An 18,590-nucleotide genomic window follows, 5' to 3' on the forward strand; every position below is an offset into this window, starting at 1 on the left:
AGTGTACACCTTGCAGTGACCATACACCCCCCACCCGTGGTGACTGGTCACTGCAAGGTGTACACTTACACCCCCCACCCGTGGTGATTGGTCACTGCAAGGTGTACACTATCACCGCGGGTGGGGGGGGGTGTATGGTCACTGCAAGGTGTACACTATCACTGCGGGGGGGGGTGTATGGTCACTGCAAGGTGTACACTTACACCCCCCCCACCGCCGGTGATAGTGTACACCTTGCAGTGACCATACACCCCCCCCCCCCCGAGGTGACCGTGCCTTGGTGGTGTTTGTGGACATCTCAGCCCACCCGCTTTTTCCTCGCCGTCTCTGGTCTCGTTGTTACAATGAAGGTCTTTTCCTCCATGTTCCCGAGATTGAATGGTGTCACCATCCCACAGATGACGAGCTGGGGGGCCGCTCCACACCTCCCCTCATTGGATCGGGACACAATGACTCAGTGTTCTCCACCATTGACCCCTGCACTGCCAGCAGCCCAGGAGGCAGACATTTAGTGGTGAGCAGGACCCTGCGGGGTGGTTGTGAGAGGGGGCAGGAATGTACTGGGCAGGGGTAGCCACTGATCCCGTCCACAGGCAGAGGACTACAACCCTCACCGTCCCCGATGTATACGGGCAGCTACGGGCTCTGTGGTGACCCTGCGCTATCAGTATGTCCATGAAAGAGGTGGTCCTTGAACAGGTGCTGATCGCACACAACCCCCCAAGTGTGCAAATTAAAGGGCCAGCATCCTCTAGAAACATTAGTAGCAGGTTATTACCAAGTAGTGGATTGTAGACTCGAGACCTGAGCCAGAGAATAGAACGAGTGGAACTTACACTGTAACGAGCCTGCTGTGCGGCTGCAGGTACCATGCATCGGTGCAGTCTTGAGCAGCTCTCCTTTCAGGAAGGCTCGTTACAGTGTATCGGTGCAGTTCTTCCAAAGCAGTTTTGTGCTTATGTAAATGAGCCTATGATCACTGAACATGCAGTGAAAGGAGTGCTCGTTCCCTGATTAGTGGTCGTGCAAATATTCTACTTCTAGATCAGGGTAAGGAGAGCAGCTGATCCATCCTACGACCAAGTTTCCATCCCCCCCACCCATTAGAGTCAGCAGCATGCATATTGGCTCCTTCAGACAGCATCTCAATGTGGCTCACAGGAAACAAGATGTTGGCGCTGAACAGAAGCTCGCTGTTCACATTCCCCGGAGGGCTAATAAGCGGCTGCAGTCACCGTCACCAGCGGAGCCCCACTGTACAGTCTGCCGCCCCCCAGGAGCCGGATCCATGCTAATCATTCGGAGAAGCCTCTGGGTCATCTGGGGTCTGTCGCTTATGAAAATCATTCCTGTATTCCACTTCACCTACAGAGCTGCACTCGCGATTCTGCTGCCTGCCACGTGAAGTGCATAACTACTGGGCCAAGCGATAGTCTACATCAGGTCATAAAGCTGGAAGCTCCGGCTGAGATTGGTGTAAGACACGAGGTAAGCTCCGTACTGGATTAGGATTTGCGGAGTTAATACGAGGACGAGACAGGGACAACCACCGGACACAGCAGAGACCATAACAGACGTCCAAGACACGGCAGGGCCCTTTGAAACCCACCTTTATTTGTAAAAATGCAGAGATATATACAATTAACCTCTGTGGATGTGCTCCCTTACAAAAAAACTAATCCATAGAAGGCACAATGAGAACTCCGAACAGGACGCACACAGGCGGCTCTGCGCCCCTCGCCAAAATGCATCTTCGCTCACGGGAAACAGGTGCACGCAGGGAACGAGGGTGTGCAGGCAGGCGGAGGAGAGGGGGTGAAGTGTGAAATGTCAGGACCAACCGCGCTATAATATTTAATAATAGGTTTCCTTCTCCACCCAACCTGAAAGAAGAGAAAATGGTCAGTGTTGGAACCCAACATGGACAATTCGATATCACACCCATCAATGACTGAGCTCACAGTTTGCTTCACAAACTCAGTATAGCCCTAAAGATCATCCAAGAACTACGAGAGATAGACCATGTGCTGTGGGCAGTCATAAAACCTGCAAGACGGGAAGGTGCATTGTGTCGTGGTGAGGTGCCTTTAGTTCCCATGATACAATGAAGAGGGCAGCTACATGAGCTGGACATCTTGTCTGGCCTCCTGAATGTTACATAATGCCTGGGGGCTTGGATTACAAACCATTGTCTTTGATGGACATCATGACTCAAGATTAAATGGGATTGGAACCTGTCCTCAGGCCTTTTTGACACAATGACCTTTTGCCTAGATGCAAGGACATCTGCAGGAAGATGAAGGCCACTGCAATCACATTTGACCTTTGACCTAATCCATTCTGGACTGATGGCTGCTGATGTCGATGCCACCTTCAGGTAAGCAATGTGCAAGTTTCTGGAGAACTCAAGACTGAGACCTGATTGGAAGGTACCTTCACGTGGAGGTGTTATTGGGGCAATGTATGGGCTATGTCTGACCGATATAAGGTAGCACCCCAGGCTAGTTAGGCATGCTTCTCACTTCCCATCCTCTCCGAATACCTTTTAGTTAGATTTCCTTTATGTCGTTATAAGTATCCTATTGTAATAAATCCACTTTAAAGATCCAGTAGCTTGTCAATGAATATTAACTGGCAGAACTCAGCAGACTCTACAGTCAGCGACTGCGTAACAAATGAATACTAGAGAAGAGTGGGTGACGTCACTGTTCCACCACAGGGACTGAAGCGCCGGGCAGCTCCACAGTGCCAGCAGTTTCCTGCCGATCAATGAACACTCACCTCCAGGGTTGCGTCTGATTATCAGCTTGCGGATTTCATCGTAAATGAATATTAGCAGCGAGTACGGGAAGGCACAGAACCACCATGTCGGCCTGAAAGATGAGGGGCAATTAGAAACTGCATACAGAACATGAGCACAGCACCAGTCACCGGACATCACTTACTTCAGCGGGTACATGCGAAGTGCCTTGTCCATGCCCGGGCAGTAGGACAAGAAGGCAGCCAGAGCAGTTTCCTCAAACAGCCCAAAGATCAGGATCTTGTTCCTATGGAGAAGCAGTCACATTACTCACCGTAGCCTGGCAGCGGTTCTCCACCACTGACCACCCCAGACCCCGACTTACTTCATGCCCTGCTGGAACACAGAGTTCCTCCGGGTCTTACAGATGATCAAGTCGGCCCACTGCACAATGACGATACTGACGAAGAACGACGTGTGACATGTGAACTCCACAATCTTCCTCTGCTCGTATGTCTGTTGGGGGAAGGGAAGATGAAGATCCTGCAGCATAGAGGCCACCAGACAGACCCCATATATAAAGATCACTCACCCACTGCTGCCCATAGCTGTCCTCCACATCGTTCATCCAGCGGTCATCCCAGTTCATTCTGATGCCGAGCAGCGTTGATGGCAGGAAGCCGTTCTCCGCCAAGATGACAAAGTAGGTGAAGAAACCTCCAAGGGCCTGGATCATACCTGAAGAGGAGAAGTGAGGGACCGTGGCAGAACCTAGCCAGCAACCACGCAGGAACAGAACCCGGACATTCAGCCATGCAACAAGCAGTTACTCACCGATCTGCCCGTACGCCATGCTGATAAGGCGTTCATTCACCAGCTTGTCTGTTTTGGGGTTTCTAGGCTGACGTTTCATGATGTCGCTTTCTGCTTGTTCATAAGCCAGAGAGATGGCAGGAACCTGAGCAGAGAAACACGATTAGTGACCTCCAGTCAGTGGCCATCACCACCCTCCCCCACAGAGAGCTCCTACCATGTCAGTGCCCAGATCTATACAGAGGATGGTGACGGTGCCCAGAGGCAGAGGGATGTTGGCGATGATGAAGATGAGGAAAGGTGTGATCTCAGGGATATTACTGGTCAGGGTATAGGCAATAGATTTCTTCAGGTTATCAAAGATAAGACGTCCTGCAAGAAAAGGAGAGCAGTGAAGCAGCGGCAAGGCGCCATGCTGTAAAGCTTCTTCCCAGGAGACAGGCGCTCACCTTCCTCCACACCGGTCACAATAGAAGCAAAGTTATCGTCTAGCAGGATCATGTCAGCCGCCTGCTTAGAGACGTCAGAGCCGGCAATGCCCATAGCGATACCAATGTCAGCCTTCTTCAGCGCTGGGGAGTCGTTTACACCATCACCAGTCACAGCCACAATGGCGCCCTGCAAGACAGACAATCACTGATGTCCTGCTCTGGCCATCTCACTCCATAACTGTTAAAGAGGAGGACGAAGAGTACCTGCCGCTGACAACCCTCCACAATGATCAGCTTCTGCTGAGGAGAGGTTCTGGCAAACACTATTTCCGTGTGGTGTCGGAGGATGTCATCGATCTGCTCCGGGGACATGTCCTTCAGGTCTGAACCATGGATTACACAGGCCTTGGCATCCCTGGTGGAAATGGAGGAGAGGAACATAAACAGCTAAAAAAAAAGAACCACCAAGTAGTGGTGGGGCAAGAGAAGACTAGCATCGGACGAGACAGGAGAAAAGCGGGCGAGGCATGAGGAGCAGAGCCGCAGGTGGACGAGCAAGGCAGGAGAAAAAGGAGTAGAGGCGAAGATGAAGGACTCATGTCCCACAACACATACCTGGGGTTCACCTGGTTCACTGGGATGTTCAGTCTGGCTGCAATGTCTTCCACAGTCTCGTTACCCTCAGAGATGATACCCACTCCCTTGGCAATGGCCTTGGCAGTGATGGGATGGTCACCGGTGACCATGATAACCTGACAGAAAAAAGGAAAAATGAATCCATAGAAAGGTTTCATTCATGTACAAGCACATCAGCACAAGAGACATTGCCCACCTTGATGCCAGCACTTCTGCACTTGCCGACGGCATCAGGCACAGCAGCACGGGGAGGATCAATCATTGAGATTAGGCCAACAAAGCACAGGCCCTCTGTGGGGAAATTCACATCATCTGTATCAAAACTGAAGCCATCAGGGAACTGGTCATCCTCAAGAACCAAGTGACAGAAACCTGTGAAGAGAAGGCAAGAAATGAGACCACTACTGGCAGACACAACATGGCATATGAGGCTAGGGAGGCGCAGGCCTCACCCAAGACTCGTTCTCCCAGGCCTCCAAGCTCCATGTAAGCGTTCTGGAAGGCGTCCTTCAGCTCCTCATCCAGCGGCTGCTCTTTGCCTTGAAGCAGGATAGTGGAGCAACGGTCCAGGATCCTCTCGGGGGCACCTTTCATGACCAGCAGGTAACGGGACTCGGAGGGGTTGGCATTCTTGTGTATGGACAGCTGTGGAGAACAGTAGCAGGATAAGTGATGCAGGACCTCAGGAACTCAGTCAAGGGGTTCAAGAGAGTCATGGATGTCTTCCTGGAGCGTAGCAATATTGTATCTTACAGTGATTGGGTTCTTTAGAAGGACATAGATCTGGGGGAGTCAGGATCATCACTGTTCCCAATGGGGTTCACAAACTAGATTCCCTCCTAATATGTTTTTTTGGAGTGTGGGAGGAAACCGGAGTACCCGGAGGAAACCCACGCAAACACAGGGAGAACAAACTCCTTGCAGATCTTGTCCTTGGTGGGATTCAAACCCAGGACCCCAGCGTTGCAAGGCTGCAGTGCTAACCACTGAGCCACTGTGCCGCCCACTTCTTCCTTCAATGTGGTTTCCAGTGGAGCCTTGAACAAATGAGTGGAGCAGCCGTGAATTGTTAACAACCTCTAGTAACAGGTACAGGGCTCCAGTTGGGGGTTGAAATGTTATCAGCTTGGGAGACTAGATTTAATGCTTTAGTACCTACAGTAGTGTTCAAAATCCTCTGTCCAATATCACTGACCAGATGAGTCCCTGGTTTTGGTATAAATTCCATCACCACACGTCACATGATTTACCAGTTGGTGCAGTAGATTGTAAGAAACCCCCAGAGTCCGCATCCATGATCTGCAGGTTCCCAAGTCTGTGTATTAGAATCATTAATGGACAGGGGGAGTGTTCACAATAATATCAGTGACCTCAATGAATGATCTCCACAATCATTCTGTGAAGACACAGGTGTGAATCCGGTGGCCCTTATACAAGGGTGAAGTCAGGTCATGTCGTACATGCATTTCTCCTGGAAAGCCTGAGAAATATGGGGCGTTCCAGAGATTGCTCAGAAGAACAGCGGACTGATTATAAGTTTTACCTTCTCCAATCAACTTCTTAAAGAGCAGACAATGATCGGCTGATCAGCTACACTGATCTCCAATGCTTTATAATGGAAAGCCAAACCGAAGAGACGTGGAAGAAAGTGGAAGACAACCATTCTGATGGATGGAAGAATGGCCGGAATAGCCAAGGCTCAGCCAATAACCGGCTCCAGGATGATTGACGCTAACATCTTAGCAAGAAGTCACCGCAAAGTCAAAAGACACATGTACTGAAGAGGATACAATTTGCCAAAGAACCCATCAACCGGCCTAAAGAGAAAAGGAGAAACATTTTGTGGACTGAATTATAATTGTTCTTTTTGGGTTCAAGGTCCGCAGACAGTTCAGACAACCCCCCAGACTCAGCATTCAAGCTACAGTACCTTCTGAAGACAGTTAAGCATGGTAGTGCAAGCTCATTCACCACATACTGGGGATCATGGACCAGTTTGCATACATTAAAATACTTGAAGTGCTCATGTTGCCCTACGCTGAAGAGGGTATGCCCTTGACAAGAGGGTTTCAAGAAGCCAACGACCCTAATCTTTGTTCCATTCCAAAAAATTGAGGTCATGAGTGGCCGGCCCAATCCTCGGACCTTAATCCGATAGACCCTTGCGAGGTGACATCAAATATGCCTTTTGAGGCAAAGCCAACAAATGCCAAAACATGGGGATGTAGTCCCAAGCATCCTGGGCTGGAATAACAGGTGATTGATTATGCAACATAAGCAGTTCTTTACAAACTCACAATATGTACTTTAAAAAAAAAAAAAAAACACGACAAATGCAGACACATTTTTAGATCGGCCCAATGTTCATTTTGTTTTCTGTAAAAAAGTTATAAATTATCTACATTTCTCTTGATGTTTTGAATTAGGAAACAGTGAGCAAGGCTCCCAATGCTGGGGATAAAAACTAGGAGAGAGATTGTCACTCATGTTTCTGATCACACGGCCATTACTTTAACACTCCTGTATACTCCTCCTGTTTGAGGTCTGGCCTGGGGTTTCTTGTATCTCACATGACCGGGTGCTTCTTGTTTGAGATGCTCTGTTGCGGTGTCTAGGTTAGGGTGCCTGTCTGTCTTGTGAGTGAGATCCCAAGTTCAGATCTTAGGACTGCATGGTGTTCATCTTAAGTTCAGATCTTAGGACTGCATGGTGTTCATCATTTTTTTTTTTTTTTTTTTGAGGTGTTGTGGTTGGCCGTCAGGCTCGTGTTTTGGCCTTTCGAATCAAGTGTAGTGTTTGGCCTGCCACTTCAGGTCTAGCCTGCCTGAGTATTTGATGTCCGCTTTGTGGTTGCTCGGTAGCCTGCCACTTCAGATCTACAGGTTTCTTCGGCTGCCTCAGTGCGTTATTTGATGGGGCCTTTGCTGGAGTATGACTTTGTTTTATCTCATTTGTGGGCTGTCACTGTTGTCTGATTAGCCAGCCGACTTGTGGTGCGTTGATCTATTTTCAATACGGTCTCAAAGCTTCAATACTGCCGACATGGGCAAGGATGGCTTCTGGATGCTAGCTGCCAGTCCCTTTTATTTTGATAGCATATTGCACTGGTCCGCATTTAACAGCTATGTCCTAGTTTGTCCTCTAGGTAGGTGTAAATGGTTGTGCTAATCAGAATGAAGCCATTGTAAGTCCAGTACCGGGAGTGTCTCAGAATGGACTGATAATTTAGCAAAATATAGTCTCTAAGCCTCCGTTACCCTTTAACCCCCTTTACTCCCGTGGGTGGTTTGCATGTTAATGCCCGGGCCCATTTTTACAATTCTGACCACTGTCCCTTTATGAGGTTAACTCTGGAGCATCCATGGATCCCGGTGATTCTGACGTTTTTTGTGAGTTATTGTACTTCATGACAGTGGTAACATTTCTTTGATAATACTCACATATTTGTGAAAAAAAAAAAAACAAAACGGAAATTTGGCAAACATTTTGCAGGTTTTCCAGCTTTGAGCTTTCATGCCCTTCTAAAGTAACACTGCCCACATGTCTACTTTACATCAGCACAATTTTGGAACAAACTTTTTTTTATTAGGAAGTTATAAAGGTTAAAAGTTGACCAGCGATTTCTCATTTTTACGGCTTTATTTTGGGGACCACATCACATTTGAAGTCACTTTTAGGGGTCTATATGGCAGAAAATACCCAAAAGTGACCCCATTCTAAAAACTGCACCCCTCAAAGTGCTAAAAAACCACATTCAAGAAGTTTAACAATTCAGGTGCATCACAGGAATTTTTATAATGTAGAAAAAAAAAAAAAAAAAAAAAAAAGTGAACACTTTACTTTTTTCCACAAATTTACTTAAGATTCAAATTATTTTATTTTAAGATTTGTATAATGTCTTCTGAGCATGTCGATACCCCATATGTGGGGGAATTCTACTGTTTGAGAGCACAGCAGGTCTCAGAAGGAAAGGCGCGTCATTTGACTTTTTGAATGCAAAATTTGCTGAAACAATTGACCGATGCCATGTCACGTTTGGAAAGCCCCTGATGTGCTTAAACAGTGAAAATCCCCCACAAGTGACCTCATTTTGGAAATTAGACCCCTCAGGGAACTGATCTAGATGTGTGGTGAGCACATTGAACTCGAAGGCTCTGTGCACACGCTGCATTTTCTGCTGCGAATCCACAGCAGATTTGGCCTCTGCGGATTCTGCAGCAGTTCCGCAGACAGTGTACAGTAGCATGTAAGTCTATGGGATTTACAATCCGCAGTACACATGCTGCGATTTTTTCACTGCGGAAAAGCTGCGGTTTTAAATCCGCAGAAAGAATTAACATGTCAATTCTTTCTGCAGATTCTGCTGCGGTTTGCCACCTATTCCATTGTCCAGGTGTCAAACCGCAGGGGAAAACCGCTGCCAATCCGCAGGTCAATTTACCTGCGGTTTTACCTGCAGATCTGCATGGACAAATCAGCTGGTGAATCCGCAGCGTGTGCACATAGCCTTAAGGTGCTTCACAGAATTTATAACTTTGAAATGTAAAATTAAAAAAAAAAAAAAAAAAAAGTCAAATTTTCCCCACAAATAATGTGCACAAAGTGCCAAGGGCATGTAAAGTGCAAAAGGGCTAAATAGTAGTCTCCTTTATTCTGTAGTTAATTGGTGCACAAAACTACATATATGGTGTTAACCTGAAGGTTAATAAGGTTACAAACCTGCCTGGAGCCTGCACTTAGCTGAACACTTTGGGAAGAACATTAACATTTTCCCTGGCAGCGTTCCGGGCCAGGCCACTGCTCTGAGGATAGAGAGTGGCGCCTGTAACTGCGTCCCTGACTGACACTTGCTCTGCATTGGTTACAGCTGGCCCTCACTATACTCAGAACAGTGGCTTAACCGGTGCCACACCTGTGACAAACCGGGATACTGCTGGGGAGAATAAAGTTCATCTTCTCCCCACAATGTATGGTTGCATGCATGAACCACGAGATTCTATCCTTTTACGTCAATAGCAGCCAATGACTCGGAGGTATCTTTGTAGAATGAGATGGGACATGGTCAGTATGAAGAGGATTTTGCTACGAATAACTCACTATTTGTACCATGGAAGAAAGTGACCAGAAACTCTATATATATATATATATATATATATATATATATATATATATATATATATATATATATATATACTTCGCAGAGGTCATTTTCACATCTTCAGGGACACAAGCTCTTCCCAAAACATGACTCAGTCTCCTCCTTGCTGATGTTGAGCCTTGAAGGGACATGGTGGCCACCTGCATCATCCAGGGTTGCACTGGTTTATCAGTAAACATAGCTGTTTTACAATGAGTCTTCAAGTATGTCGGGCCCTCTGCAGCAGTCTTTGCTTGTGAGGGATATTTAGGGTGGACAAATTGTTGGTTTATGCACAACTGGAGCCTCTGGAGGATTCTACACCTTGATGTTTGCAGATTCCAGAGCCTCCAGCAGCTTCACATACTAGTTTGCTGCTTTGTAATGATATTTTAGCTGCTTGTTTCTTTAATCGGATGAATTTGGCAGAACTAGTCTGTGCTCTGTGTAAGCCACAAATTTTTTCACGTATGCCGATCACGCTTAGGTGTCCGTGAAATATTTAAGGTTTTTATACCTTATCCAAAAAGGTATACAGGTCATGGAAGGGCTTCCCAACCAATGCAGCACATATATGTACACAAGTCTGGTCAATCATGCAATCACCATGAACAAAACGCACAGTGATCGTATGGATGTGCCTGCCATTTGACAGCAGGGCACAAGAACGCGTAACCGCTGATCAGATGCACATCACTGTTTTTTTGTTTTTTTTTTTGCACCAAAAAAAAGTGAAATTGAATAGTTTAGATTACCGTATATACTCGTGTATAAGCAGACCCCCTTAATTTTGCCACAAAAAACTGGCAAAACTTATTGACTTGCATATAAGCCTAAGGTAGAAAATGCAGCAGCTACTGGTAAATTTATTAAAAAAATAAAAAAAAGATACCAATAAAATTAATTGAGACATCAGTAGGTTAAATGATTTTGAATATCCATATTAAATCAGGAGCCCCATACAATGCTCCATACAGTCCATGATGGGCCCCATAAGATGCTCCATACAAAATACACCCCATATAATGCTGCACAAAGGTTAATAATGGCCCCATAAGATGCTCCATAGAATGTGCCCCCATATATATGCCGCTACTGCATGTTAAAAAAAAAAAAAAAAAAAACAAAAAAAAAAAAAAACACTCCTCTCATTGCTAGGGGCCAGGTGCCAGTGTGCTGAGCAGGCGGAGACACCGGCACGCTATGGGGGACAGGTGTCACTGCTCGCTCAGGACCCCGGCACCTGAGATATTCACTTGTCCTGGTTCCATCACTGCTCGCTGCTGTGTCTGCCTGCCGGGTCCCTCTGTCAGTGACATCAGGCAGCAGAGGGCGCGCGCTGACCACATCGCGCCCTCTGCTTCCTGAACATCACTGACAGAGGGACTCGGTGGGCAGACAGCAGCGTTGGAACCAGGACAGGTGAATATAGCATATACTCACCTCCCCCTGGTGCGGTCTCTGCAGCCCCGTTCTCCCTTCCGCGATCACGTGGTACCGCTCATTAAAGTCATAAATATGCACATATTCATGACTAATGAGCGGTACCATATGACCGTTGTAGGAAGGAAAGGAGACAGTGGGACAAGCAGGAGGGCTGCAGAGGCCACGCTTGGGGGGGGGGGGGGGGTGTCAGTATGATGTGACACCCCTGCTTCCCCTACCCCACCTATCCCCTGGCTATATCACTCGCGTATAAGCCGAGAAGGGGACTTTCAGCCCCAAAAAATGGGCTGAAAATCTCGGCTTGTACGTGAGTATATATGGTAGTTAATTGGTCTAGATTAGGGGCAGTAAGAATATATAATAAGCATCTGCTACAGTATTTAACGAACAAAAAAGGTTGGAATAGGGTCAGTGTGATTTTTTAACTTTAGATTTCCTTGATAGAGCTAGATTAGGGACAGTAATCCACAGTAAAAATTTACTGCAGTAAAATCGCTGCAAGTTTTTTTTTTTTTAAACTATAACTCACAATCTGCATCAGATGTTGCAGGCACCAATTTCACTGATGACTGTCTAGTAATTGTAGATTCAGAATTTTAGTGGAAAGTTCGTGTAGCGCTTATTGCCACCGGTTTTTCTACTTCATAGAATTACGATTAGTTTCAGGCGCTCAGTAGTTTTACGGACGTCAGTTTAGTAAGTTTTTTTTTTTACATATTCTCCTTTTTATATATTTTCCTGAATGCTTTTGTTCAATTTTAAATATTTTTTGTTATACACACACACGCGAAAGTGTGCCACTCACCCCAATTACATTATTCAGCCGAGGAGGCATAGGCTTTCCTTGCCTCTGACAGAGTGAGGGACAGGATCCCACCTTCCTTGATTTTTCCTCCTCCGCCTCTTCCTCAAGTGATATGGAACTGCTATGCAGACACCCCAGGACAGAGAATGAGCCAGCACCCACCTTTAGTGAGCTCCTATGGACCTCACCTCTCAAAAATTATATACCACAGATTCCTGATTTGGTGGTGTAATCAGGAATCCAATTTGACACCACCGGCCCACAGTCTTTTTCCTCGGACAATTTTGTAGACCTCATGGTGTCTCGGTAAAACTTGCACACGCATTAATTTCTATCCCAAAATCCCACTTCATTTGCCAACTGGACCCCTGTAGAAATGAAGTTTTGGGGCCTTGTTCTTCACATGGGGATCGTGAAGAAGCCAGAAATTCATTAATATTGAAGTGTTTTTTGCAACACTCCAGGGTTCCTCAAGGCTGTGTCACGGCCCCACTTTGAAGTCATCCACAAGTTTTTGCATTGCAGTGATAATGCATAATGTCCTCCCTGAGATGACCCCAACTTTGAAAATTTGGTTAACGTTCAGACGGTCATTGATCACTTCAGCAACAAGTCTGTACGTTCCTCAAAAGGACATCTGCATAGAGGAGTCCCGAATACATTTCATCCCAAAAGGAAGGCTCAAATTCTGGCAATACCTGCCAAGTAAGAGGGCCATGTATGGCATTAAACTCCAAGCTGTACAAGAGTCCCTCAGGGTACACCCACAGGTTTAGCGCTTTTGAAGGGAAGGACTCCAAAATTCAACCCCTTGAAAGACCCCCCCCTGTGCTGGAGCATTACTGGGAATTTGGTGCACCCACTACTGGATTAAGGTTATTACCGCTACGTAGACAACTCCTATACACCAGCATTCAACTCTAAGTCTCTGTATGCAAGTTACTGCAGCATGCCGTACTGGATCTGTCTCCATTCTTAAAGGAGTTTTCCCCATGAACAAAAGTTAATTTTAAACAATAGATCTTGGAATAATTTCTGTCCAGCCTCTGTTTTAAAGAAGAGAACTCACCACTTCTCGTGGCCGCCTGTTCCACTCATTGATCACCCTCACTGTCAAAAAGTTTTTTCTAATATCTAATCTGTGTCTCCTCCCTTTCAGTTTCATCCCATTGCTTCTCGAGTTTCTATGTGCAAATGAGAATAAGGATTAACCCTCTACACTGCGACAGCCCTTCAGATATTTGTAGATTGCAAAAAAGAAGGCTGAGGAGGCTTAAATAGTCATCTAAACTTTCCCTGCTCCTTTAACCATTCCTCGTAAGAAATACTTTGCAGTCCGCTTACTATCCTGGTAGCTCTTCTGTGAGCTTGCTCTAGTCTTTCCATGTCCTTTTTAAAAAGTGGTGCTCAGAACTGGACACAGTATTACACATGAGGTCTGACCAAGGAAGAGAAGGGGATAATTACTTCACGTGATCTACACTATGCTTTCCTTAATACATCCTAGAACTGTGTTCCTTTATTGCGGCTGCATCACACTGTTGACTCATGTGCAGTCTGTCATCTATTAGTATTCCCAAGTCTTTCACACATGCTGTTGCTTAGTTGTATTCCTCCCATTCTGTAGATGTAATTTGCTTTAAATTTCCCTGTTAAATACCATTCTATTAGTCGCTGCCCAACGTTCATGCTTATCTAGATTGTTCTGAATCCTCTGTCTTCAGTAGTGTTAGCTATCCTGAAGGTAAACTAGATAATGTATAAAAACTTTGAACACTGGACCCAGGACAGAGCCCTGTGGTACCCCACTTGAAACGCTCTTACAACTGGATGTGCAACCATATATTACCACTCTGAGTATGATCACTGAGCCAGGTATAAAGCTACCCACTTGAAGCCTTGTCAGTCCCATACTTAATCATTTTTTCCAATAAGAATCCTAGGCCATACTTTTTCAAATGCTTTGCTGAAGTCGAGATATACTATATCTACTGCATTTCCCTGATCCACCCAGTCAGTAATTCCAATCAAAGAAGGAAATTAGATTAGTCTGGCATGACTTGTTTGCTACAAACCCATGCTGCCTCTGATTACGGTTTTCTTTTCCCAGGTACTTCCATACATGCTGTTTAATAATTTGTTCAAATATCTTTCCTCATATAGAAGGCTCAATGGCCTGTAATTTCCTGGCTCTGCTTTCCTTTTTTGAAAATAGGGACATTTGCCGTTTTCCAATCTTCTGGGACTTCTCCTGTTCTCCAGGATTTTTCATAGATTCTGGCTAGTGGTTCTTGTAATTTCCTCTGCTATCTCTTTCAGTACCCTAGGATGCAATTTATCTGGACCAAGAAATAAAAATTCATGTAAATTAGCCAAGTGTCCCCTCACCATCTGTGTTTATGGATAGAGTGGATTATTTTATTCCTTCGATGGTATTGTGAAGATCGGGTGAAGTTGCAATTAGCGAACAGATGCAAAATAGGAATTTGAACGTTTAGCCTTATTTTTTACCAAGTCACCATTTTCATCCTGTATAAACCCTATAGCATCTTTAATTTCTCTTTTTTGCTTTTGACATACCGCCCAAAAGCTTTTGTAATGCTTGCCCTGCAAATAGCATTATAGTCTTCCTTAGATATGCCCCCCCTCATTCCATTTGACATTTTTTTTTGCATGTGTTTAAGTTCTGCATTCATCCATCCAAAGTTTTTTTTTTTTTTTTTTATAGCATATTAATGCATTTTTCCGCAGTTTATTGATAGGAAGAATGCATGTGTGCACTCATATCCTTGTCTCCAGTGGATTACTTCAAAACTTATTTTTTTTTTTTAACACTAGTCTGGTACGTTATAGGATCAGGTGGACGACTGTCACCAAGTGTAGATATATAGAACGGCTGCAGAGGAGCTCAGGCCCGCAGCACGTTGCGCCTCAGCTCCCACTCAAGATTACAGGTTTATTTTAAGTAGATCTGACAGCCACCCAGCAGCAGTCATCTGATTTGAGCCTTGGGCCTATGGTAGAATTAGCCAGTCACACCAGCCTGCGTGCTCTGTACAGACCAGGTATACACAGCCGATGAACATCTCACCTGATACTTGTTGGTGGAGTTGAAGGGGATCTCGGCCACTTTCTGGTTCTTCTCCCTCATGTCCCTTACAGATCCACAAGACAGCTCAATGCACTTCAGCAGAGCAGATTCAGAGGCATCTCCAGCCACATCCCGCTGCAAGTGAGAAGGACAGTGAGAAGGACAGTGAGAAGGACAGTGAGAAGGACAGTGAGAAGGACAGTGAGAAGGACAGTGAGAAGGACAGTGAGAAGGACAGTGAGAAGGACAGTGAGAAGGACAGTGAGAAGGACAGTGAGAAGGACAGTGAGAAGGACACCCTGCCAGAACATACTGGGACGCAGAGACTCACCTTCAGGATAGGAGTGTTCTCCTGCCCGGCCTGGAATACAGCACGGTTACACAGGCCAGCAACACGAGCCAGGGCGGTCCATGTGGGCGAGGTCTTATCGAAGGAGGCACCTGCAAGTGGTTGGGCGAAGGATAAGAGGCGGAATGGGAAACAGACAGCGGCACCTTAAGAGTCCCCAAAACACTTTTAAAATGTCCAAGAGAATCCAAGGGTCAGAATCAGACAACCCCCCCACTTTCTTACATTGGTCCCCAAAACAGCACCATCTTACATAAAGTTCCCGAGAGCCGATGTACCCCACCACATATTACAGCAGACCCTGAGAACTCTAACAGCATTCCCAAGACAACCCCCACACCTGCATCATTAGTTGTGACTTTCAAGTCAGCAATATCTTACAAAGAACCCCCAAGACCTCCAGCAACCCAAAATCCACTACATCCCTAAACAGGCATCGTACCGCTCTGATTCTCCGTGGTATCTGCTTCATGAATTTGGTTATCAAACCACATGTGTGCCACAGTCATACGATTCTGTGTGAGGGTCCCAGTCTTGTCAGAGCAGATGGTGGAGGTAGAGCCAAGGGTTTCCACAGCTTCCAGATTCTTAACCAGACAGTTCTTCCGAGCCATTCTCTTAGCGGTGAGAGTAAGGCACACCTATAGAAGGCAAGCAGGACTTTAGAGGAACTGCTGAGTGGTTCAGCCAGAGGTCCTATCAGCGTCTCCCTCCCTACTCACAGTAACCGTAGCGAGGAGACCTTCAGGCACGTTGGCGACAATGATACCAATGAGGAAGATGACGGCCTCCAGCCAAGTGTACTGCAATATGAGTGACAGGATGAAGAAGGAGACACCCAGGAAGACAGCCACGCCGGTGATGATGTGGATAAAGTGCTCAATCTCAATAGCAATGGGGGTACGGCCGCCCTCCAGACCCGATGCCAGGGTGGCGATACGTCCCATGACTGTGCGGTCTCCGGTGTTGATGACGATACCACGAGCGGTTCCTGTAGAGGGAGGATTGGAACAGTCACCCGTGACCCAGAAAATCCCAAACCACACCTGACAACTCCCCGCAGACACTCACCCTCTACACAATTGGTGGAGAAGAAGGCGATGTTTCGGGTCTCCAGGGGGTTCTCATTAGTGAAGTCAGGAGATCTGGTCTGTGGCTCGGATTCTCCAGTCAGTGAGGAGTTATCCACCTATTTCCGATTGGAAAGATCGTGAAGCGGCTGACGCCAGCAAGACAAACCATTTGTGAGATGTAGTTTCCGCTGACCTTACAACCATGAGCAGATATGATACGGAGATCAGCCGGGATTCTGTCACCACCCTTCACTTCTACCAAGTCTCCTTGGACGACGTCTTCTGCGTTGATGCTCAGCTTCTCACCGTTGCGGATGACCAGGGCTTGCTGAGATAGAAGACGTCATGTCAAGATACCAGCACATTACTACACAGGCTAAGCGGCCGGAGGTATACAGGCCGCACCTGGGGCACCATGTTCTTGAAGGACTCCATGATCTTCGAACTTTTTGCCTCTTGGTAGTAAGAAAAGCAGCCCGTGATTATCACGACAGCGGAGAGGACAACACCGAGGTAGAGCTGCGGAGGGCAGAGAATGACGTTATGCAGAGGAAGACAGACACACACGATAACCATAAGAAGGAGGTGCCACTCACATCATCATTCTGTGGTTCATCCTCAGTTGCAGACCGAATACCATACGCCATGAAGCAGAGAAGGGCACCAATCCATAGCAGCATAGAGAAGCCTCCAAACAGCTGTCGGCAGAACTTTACCCACTCTGGAGTGGTGGGCGGCGGGGTCAAGGCGTTTGGACCATCACGTGCCAAGATTTCAGCTGCTCGGGCTGTTGTAAGCCCCTGTAACAGAAGAACATTCGTAATACACCCACACAGATGTGACAACACCTCAGGCATCGCCCGGCCAGTTGCCATCTTACCCTGGTCAGATCGGTACCATACTTGCGGTGAAGCTCATCCAAGCTCATCTTATGGTCCTCCTGTAAAGAGAAGAGAGGGTGAGAGGCATGATCTGCAGCCCCATGTAAGGAGACGTCAGATGGAGAGACTTCTCACTCACCATAGTGACTTCCTTCTTGAGCTCATCCAAATCCCGGTCCTTTCCTTTCCCCTTCTTCTTGCCGCCATGTTCAGAAGTGGCAGCAGGCTCATACTTATCACGTCCGGCCTGCGGAGGGGAAAAACAAAAAAGAGTAAGAAGCCGTCGGCTTGATCTTCTGCCTGTAGCTGCTTCCACCGTATAATCCAGCCAGCACAGGGTTAATGCTGCTTAACACCCCACCCCCGCAATCATGTCCTGCAGAACAATGTGCCCAAGAAATGGTCTGTTTCTTATGAATCGGTCTCTTGGATGCAACACTGCATGCCAGCACTCATAAGGTTAATTGCATGTCTGTCACATCGCATGCTAGCACTCACATGGTTAACCTTCGACTGAAGCATCAAGGACAACTATACACAGCATGCGCAGCCTCCCCATCCTATAATAACCCAATGGATGATTGGGAGGGGTGAGGGAGGGAACCAATGATGGTGGCATCTGTGGTCAGCTTCAGTCCTGTACAAGTCACCAATGTTAGAAGACGTATAATGGTGAGAGCAGAACAAGGACTAATGAGCCACCCTGTGCACCCCTAGAACAGGCGAGGACCCCAGTGCCAGTCCTTCACCTGTTATTGGGGTGATTTGTGGGGGACAGTCAGGCATCAGGGCATGCGCCTGTTACTGGAGGCCTGATAGGCGAGAGTGCTCTATCCCTGCACCCCCCTCCACCCTGTGGTAGTCCCATACCGCTGCCTCGCAAGGCTAATAAGTTACTCAGACACTGATTGGAGAGTTAAACGCTAAGAGTGACCTTGAACAAGGTCACCGGCATGATTGCACAGACAGAAGACTGTGACAACTTCCGGGCAGATGAGTCTCATCAGGCCATATCCTCCCAGTACAACTAAAAGGAATTGAATCTAGTGCTGGAAGACGCATCCCTAGGCTGAAAGGCACAAGAAATGAGCCAGTGGGTGGCCTGGGTGTCATCCATACTCATGAAGTGCCAGGATCAAAGCAGCAAGGTTGTCTTGTGCCCATGTTGCTTGGTCTAAGAGGGAAGAT

The 18,590-nt window shown here is 46.8% G+C and overlaps 1 protein-coding gene across 3 annotated transcripts in view; it reads right to left on the bottom strand.

Annotated features, from left to right (window-relative positions):
* Window positions 1-1,593: 1,593 nt before the first annotated feature.
* Window positions 1,594-18,590, bottom strand: part of LOC141053894 (sodium/potassium-transporting ATPase subunit alpha-1-like) — a 57,743-nt gene continuing 40,746 nt past the window's right edge. For all 3 annotated transcript variants that reach the window (XM_073551049.1, XM_073551047.1, XM_073551048.1), the window contains exons 2-23: window positions 17,542-17,649; window positions 17,402-17,461; window positions 17,118-17,321; window positions 16,927-17,040; window positions 16,715-16,849; window positions 16,520-16,637; window positions 16,171-16,439; window positions 15,891-16,089; window positions 15,431-15,540; window positions 15,100-15,234; window positions 5,073-5,265; window positions 4,817-4,992; window positions 4,600-4,736; window positions 4,249-4,399; window positions 4,003-4,171; window positions 3,771-3,925; window positions 3,575-3,698; window positions 3,333-3,478; window positions 3,126-3,256; window positions 2,946-3,047; window positions 2,782-2,873; window positions 1,594-1,883 (exon numbers count right to left, since the gene is read on the bottom strand). In XM_073551049.1, the coding sequence (XP_073407150.1) occupies window positions 1,855-1,883; window positions 2,782-2,873; window positions 2,946-3,047; window positions 3,126-3,256; window positions 3,333-3,478; window positions 3,575-3,698; window positions 3,771-3,925; window positions 4,003-4,171; window positions 4,249-4,399; window positions 4,600-4,736; window positions 4,817-4,992; window positions 5,073-5,265; window positions 15,100-15,234; window positions 15,431-15,540; window positions 15,891-16,089; window positions 16,171-16,439; window positions 16,520-16,637; window positions 16,715-16,849; window positions 16,927-17,040; window positions 17,118-17,321; window positions 17,402-17,461; window positions 17,542-17,649 (3,057 nt within the window). In that variant the 3' untranslated portion in view covers window positions 1,594-1,854. The remainder of the gene's footprint in view (window positions 1,884-2,781; window positions 2,874-2,945; window positions 3,048-3,125; window positions 3,257-3,332; window positions 3,479-3,574; window positions 3,699-3,770; window positions 3,926-4,002; window positions 4,172-4,248; window positions 4,400-4,599; window positions 4,737-4,816; window positions 4,993-5,072; window positions 5,266-15,099; window positions 15,235-15,430; window positions 15,541-15,890; window positions 16,090-16,170; window positions 16,440-16,519; window positions 16,638-16,714; window positions 16,850-16,926; window positions 17,041-17,117; window positions 17,322-17,401; window positions 17,462-17,541; window positions 17,650-18,590) is intronic.

The sequence above is a fragment of the Dendrobates tinctorius genome, unplaced genomic scaffold, assembly GCF_039654945.1.
Source record: "Dendrobates tinctorius isolate UK_male_01 unplaced genomic scaffold, ASM3965494v1 ptg000172l, whole genome shotgun sequence".
Classification (NCBI taxonomy): Eukaryota; Metazoa; Chordata; class Amphibia; order Anura; family Dendrobatidae; genus Dendrobates; species Dendrobates tinctorius.